We start from the raw sequence: 6,692 nt of genomic DNA on the forward strand, positions 1-6,692 counted from the left end.
ACTTCACTCCAGCCTGGGCGACAGAGTGGGACTCCAACTCAAAAAAAAAAAAAAAGAAGTAGTATTCTGGGGTGTCTGCTGTTGTCCGTAAAGCCATGTGCCAAGAGCTTCAAAACAGACCTTTATTTCTGTGGTGATGCTGTCTCCTCTCACTTTACATACAGCTTAGGTAACGTCACTGACTTTGTCTTGTTTTTAAGCAAAAGTTTAAGCTCTTGGACTTCTGTCACAGGGACGGTACTTCATCCCTTGGTCTCATCCCAAAGCTGCACATTTCAAGTGTGGCAGCCGGAAATCATGTATGCTTGTTTCCAGTGTCTGTCGTGATCAAACCCAGCACAGCACTAGCTTGTGGGTGTGTGACAGCATGCTGGGCTCAAGAATTCAGGAAACAGCTTAAGCAGTTCTAAGTCTTTTCCTGAATATAACTGATAGCATAGACATAGTTACCTTCATATGCATCACTCTCTATAGTTATATGTATGTGTATCTCTGCTTATTTTTATTCAAAGTCTTGGTTATTTTCCCCAAATGCTTTGTTTTATCATGTCAAAGCTAACGTACCTTTTTTTTTTTTTTTAAAAAGGAACTATAGCTTATGGCACTTAACTACAATTTTCTCTTCCACGTTGGCATGTCAAAACTCAGAAGAACGTCATATAATTTAGCAATTTAAGAGGCTTTATAATCTATGAACTGCTTACTAAAATAGTAAGATACTCCAAAATAAACCTTTGGAAGAATCCACTATTAATAAATTTCATCATGCAATATAGAATTGTTCCATATTCAACTAAAAAAGTGTTTTTATAAATGTATTGTGGGGCCAGGTGCGGTGACTCATGCCTGTAATCCCAGCACTTTGGGAGGCCAAGGCAGGAGAATAACTTGAGCTCAGGAGTTCAAGACCAGCTTGGGCAACATAGAGGATCCCATTACCACACACACACACACACACACACACACACACACACACACACACACACACACAAAACCCAATAAAAAATTAAAAAGAAAAGAAAATTAGCAGTGCTTGGTAGCATGCACCTACACTCAGGAGACTGAGGCAGGAACATTGGTTGAGTCCCAGAGTTCAAGGTTGCAGTGAGCTGTATGATGGTGCCACTGCACTCCAGCCGGAACAGTAAACTGAGATCCTGTCTCAAAAAACAAACTAACAAAAAAAGTATTGTGATAAGATGCATCAACTGCTTTAGACTTTGACTAAACTTGAATGCAATTTAGAATCATGATGTTTGATACAGTTATAGAACACTACTAGCAAGATGGACGTGTTTAAAATAGTACTCTGTACTTATATTAAGAACTGCTTTAACCTCTATACATACACACATACATACACACACACACACACACACACACACACACACACACACACACACACACGGGACAAGGAGATAGAAAAGTCTGCTGAGCCAAGTGGGGGGGTCTAGTTTAAATCCTCTTAATAGCTAATGACTAATTTGACAGCAAAGGCACACAGAACTAAAATGCACGCAGATAGCAGAGAGGCCATCTGGGCTGTGCAGGCTGAGCTCCTACCCACTGCAGGCCCCATCCAAGGGCTTAGGAGTACATACAAGTTCTAGCAACCACACTTTTTCTTTCTTCCCTTTGAAAAGTTTTTAAAGGAAAACTTCCTGTAGGAAAAAGCTAGCACACTAGCACATTAAAAATAAAATTTAAAAAATTGAAAAAAGTAACAAATTGTTTGGCTCCCACATGGGTGAGAAGTCCCTACAGCTCAGTGATGACGCTGTTCACTGGCTTGTCACTTTGGTAAGAACCTTCCTTCCCTCTTATGACACACAGGGTCTGCAGGGCTGTGCAGCTGGCTCCACGCATGCACACAAGGGCACAGCTGAGGTAAAGCCTGTTAGCTACAATATTTCAGGGAGATCAGACTCGTATACAACAATAAGTTAAGAGAAGGATGCTTTTCAGGGCTGAGTGGAAACCTCTACAGATTCTTTTCAAGCAGATGTAAAAAAGAGATGACCACCCAGAACCCTGAAAGGAACTTTTACAAAGCAACTGCTGGCAACATTTTATTTTCCCGGTTACTTCATTTATGCTCTATCCTTTCTGAGGGCGCTCCACATTCCCGAAATACACTCCGGCTCACCCCCCTTCTGTGCTGGCCAAAACTCCCGTGACTTCTAGGAGGAACTCTTCTGCCTCGTTAAGCTGCAATCAGCCTACAGGGTGCAGGTGTGCTAGTGCTGCAACCTATGGAGTGCAGCCTCACAGACCTCTCAGGAGCAGTGGAAAGGTGCATATTTGTAATTATTTTTTTTGAGTTGGAGTCTCACTCCATCGCCCAAGCTGGATTGCAGAGGCACACTCACGGCCACTCCAGCATCAACCTGCTGGGCTCCGGCGATCTTTCCATCTCAGTCTTCCAAGCCGTCAGAACTACAGGCGTGCGTTACCACGTCTGGTTAATTTCTGGTTTTATTGTAGAGACAAGGTCTCGCCAAGTTGCCCAGACTGGTCTCGAGCCTGTGGGCTCAGCCAAACCACTCGCCTCGGTCTCCCAAAGTGCTGGGATTACAGGCTGAGCCACTGGGCTCGGCCGGTATTTGCAATTATTGCCTCATGTACCCACACACGCCTGAAATCATATCATTATTTTGGAAGTATGTAGTTAACATTGTCATAGAGCAGACAGTGTTCCAACAAATGAAAAATGTGGTGAATGAAAGACTGGGAATTGCTTTTCAGGGTTCTAAGAACAGAGATTTTGTTCCACCTACCGAGGCAAGTTAACTACTGCTCTCATCTGACAACTGTATCTTATGAGTCTTTGTCCAAAGTCAAAGTGTCTAATGCTTGGGACAAACACAAAAGCATGCAATCCTAGAATAAGTGCCTACCACATCCGTTCTGTGGTACTAATCATCAAGTGAGCATCAGCTTCTAGTGCGCAGCTGCTTCTCCAAGGTCAACCAACACACGTCATTCTCTGTTACAGAGGAGCCAGTTTTTCCACCTTACTTCATGTGAAGTTTAAGCCAAGAAATGTGTCATGAGAGAAAAGTTTTCTATGACCTAGAGTTTACTTAATTTGGTTACGTAGATCAGAGAATTGGTGCTTTGCAAACATGACTTTCTTATTCATATTTTGTCAAATTTACAATGAGTTACTGCTATTAAAGTTGATGCTGTAATAGTACATATTTACCCTGCAGTTCCATAATGATAGTTAATGTCAATGAATATGATCTAGAAACTCATTATGACCAGAATAACTTAAGTATCTGCCACTAATAAAGTACAAAATTATCTCACTTAAATTAACTTTCAAAGCTCAAGTTTAAAGTTTTAAATAAATTCAAAGAGTATAAAGAAAAATATATCTTATGATGCTATTTAAAATGCTAACTTACCTAAACTGTATAAATTTTGCTAAATTTAAAAGTATTTTCTCATGTTTATAAGTTCCTTCAGATGCCATTAACAAGATCTAGGCTGCATACAAAAGCAGTGCTCTCATTTATGACAGCTTGAAATGTTCTAGAACTGGAATGGCAAGTCAACAAGTTCACCTTCACTGAATACTTTGTAAGTGGATAGCAAGGGACACATATTTCAAAAGTAGTACTTAGACCGCCCCCCCAATATGCTGAAATCTTTGGGCCATGAGGGTAGAGCCCCTGGGCTGGGATTAGTGAGAGCTCCTCCCCCGCTTCCACCAGGTGAGGACACAGGCAGAAAAGGGCCCTCTAATGTACCAGAGAGCAGCCCTTACCAGACACTAAATCTGCCACCCCTTGATCTTGGCCTTCCCAGGCTTTATAACTGTGAGAGATCTACTTGTTTATGAGCCACCCAGCCTAGGACATTCTGCTATAGTAGCCCAAATGGACCAAGACACCACAGAAGGATTTGCCGTCTAAAAATCCCCTCATCTCTATTCCACTCAACTGGTCTTGCTCCTATACTCTTTATCAGAAAGACTCAGCCACCTGTAATGCCACTGAAATGGAATCGGTTCAGGTTCTTTCTCTGGAAAGGGTCAAGAAAATACTTGATTTGGCCCACAAATTTTGGCAGAAATACAATTTTAAAAAAATCTGTAAAAGCAAATCAATCAAAGAATATAATCAAAAGAGAATTTGAAACCACATGTTCAAAAATGTATTCAATAACAGAAACTAGAAAATGAATAAACTCCAGACAAGTTTTGTTGCCTCATCCCTAACCATCAAGTGGAGAACAGTGATATAAAGCTGAACAATTTGACAAGCAATTAAATCAGCTATTTTAAATAATAATTAAAAAAAAAAAATAGAGATGGAGGTCTCACTAAGTTGTCCAGGCTAGTCCCGAACTCCTGGGCTCAAGCAATTCTCCTGCCTTGTTCTCCCAAAGTGCTGGGATTACAGGCGTGAGCCACCGCACCTGGCCAGATTCTTTACCAAAACTATAAATGAGGTATATATAAATGAGGTATAAGTGAGAAGATTGCCTGAGCCTACAGATTCGAGAACAGCCTGAGCAACCCGACAAGACCTCATCTCTACAATAAACCAAAAAATTAGCTGGGAGTGATAGTGCACACCTGTAGTTCCGGTTATTTGGAAGGCTGAGGCGGAAGGATCACCTGAGCCCAGCAGGTCGACACTGGGTTGGCCGTGAGCGTGCACTCCAGCCTGGGCGACGGAGTGAGACTCCGACTCAAAATAAATAAATAAATAAATATATACCTGCCAAAAGCTGGCTAAGATGTGGGATGTAAACCAGTCTGAGAATAAAGCAGCAGCAAAATAAATAATGCAGTTACAATAAAATCTGAGTTTAGAAAATAACAGTGTTCAGGTTAGATAATTTATTCAGTATTTACTCCACTACTCAAAATAGTTACCACAATTAGAAATTTAAATGATTTCTTTTTGAATAAACTGTCACTACAGTTGTGTTACCATGTATTTTAGTATTACCAAACAATTAGTACACACATGATAATATCACTAGTCTCAAATCTACCAGGGCAATTACAGTCACTGGAGAGACACACAAATGACTGAAGTAGAACTCAGAGCAGAGAAGTTGGCAGATTGGATTTAGCTGGCTCTTAAACTTGGGCCTTTCTCTTTTATGTAGTTGTGAAAGGGATTAAATGAAGAAACACTGAGATGAAACAGTGATGTTTTATCAAAACATGTGGAGTTAGTATTGACACATCCTGCCAGTGAAGGCCACCTAAAGGACAGACTGGATGAGAATGACAACACTAACATCTGCTGACCTTGCCATGTTTAGGCACTATTACCATACAGCTCGTATATATTCTTAACAATTACACACTGCCATTAGCACCTCCATTTTTACAAGTAAGGAAACTGAGGCACAGAGAGATTAAGTCTATGTCAACTTTCCAGATATAGTCATTATTGCATTTGCAGAACTGAAATCTATAATTCATACCTTTGGGTTAGTCTCCTGGGAGGAAATGAAATGTTCAGCCCTCAAGCACATTAAAATGTTTTATAGCACACAGTAGAAGGAAGAAATGGAATAGGAAATAAAATAAAAGAGTGAAAAGAAAAGGTAAGAGATAGAAGGTACAGTCCTCAACCAAGACAACTTTCTAGTATCTAGAGATGCGAGTAAGCTTCAACTGTGTGGCACTGCTGGTCTCAGTAACCTGGTAGGCTACAGTCCTCTAATGTATGCAGAGTGATCCAAATTTACATAGAATATAACCTGCTTCTGGAACATCTGCTAATGTCAAAATGAGCGATCTTACAATAATTAAATGGTTTAAAGATTCAAAGATGAATTAAAAATTACTCTTCAGCATTAAGCCAAATAGAACCCTACCATTAAATTCTAAATTTACAACCTTGTTTGAAATTAACCTTAGTGTACATCTCACAGAAAAAGGAAATTAGCAAGGACAGAAGAAAATAAGGCCCTGATTAAGAACAATACAGGGTCTTTGAAGAATGACAAATGAAAACACCAAAATAAAAGTTTTCTCAATTAATCTGGAAAGGTTTTTGTCCCAATTAGTGAAAATCTAAGTTCTTGATTCTCAGCATACCAGTAGAAACAACACCTGAGGCAGGAATTACTCTAAAAGTCAGTCACAATACGATAACGGCCCTAAGTATTTCTGCATCTACAAATTCTGGGTAGGAGGAGTCATGAGTCCAAGCACTGTGGGCTGCTGCATGGTCAAGTGTATTGTGGCAGTCATGAACTGTCCCCCCTGCATGATCTTTTTCTCTTTTGCTCCTGTGAAGACGCATGTGCTTAATGCCCTTTGGTGCCTGTGATGAACATGGGAGGTTATAGCAGGGGGGACCTCACAAGCCCTAACTCCCAGGAGACAAAGTCCTGCACGGCTGATGAGAACACTGTGATCTATAATAAACTCACCTCAAAGAGTATTTGGAATGTTTGATGTAGAATGGCTCTCTAGGACTCAAAAACTTCAGCTGGAATTTAACAGAAAAATACTTTATTTAGTTATACAAATTAGATATTTTAACATATATAAAATATACCATACATTTCATTTTTTTTTTTGAGTTGGAGTCTCTGTCGCCCAGACTGGAGTGCAGTGGCCACTCCCGGCCACCGCAGCCTTGACCTGCTGGGCTCCGGTGATCCTTCCACCTCAGCCTTCCGAGTAGCTGGAATTACAGGCATGTGCTACCATG

General features: G+C 40.6%; 1 protein-coding gene across 1 annotated transcript in view; it reads right to left on the reverse strand.

The window, feature by feature from the left end:
* The window catches only part of CEP192 (centrosomal protein 192), a 131,654-nt gene that overhangs the window by 1,308 nt on the left and 123,654 nt on the right, over nucleotides 1-6,692 (reverse strand). Inside the window, exon 44 of the mRNA XM_008058924.1 lies at nucleotides 6,409-6,467. Within this exon, the coding sequence (XP_008057115.1) occupies nucleotides 6,409-6,467 (59 nt within the window). The remainder of the gene's footprint in view (nucleotides 1-6,408; nucleotides 6,468-6,692) is intronic.

Source organism: Carlito syrichta, unplaced genomic scaffold (assembly GCF_000164805.1).
Source record: "Carlito syrichta isolate Samal-C Ts95f unplaced genomic scaffold, Tarsius_syrichta-2.0.1 Scaffold303652, whole genome shotgun sequence".
Taxonomy (NCBI): domain Eukaryota; kingdom Metazoa; phylum Chordata; class Mammalia; order Primates; family Tarsiidae; genus Carlito; species Carlito syrichta.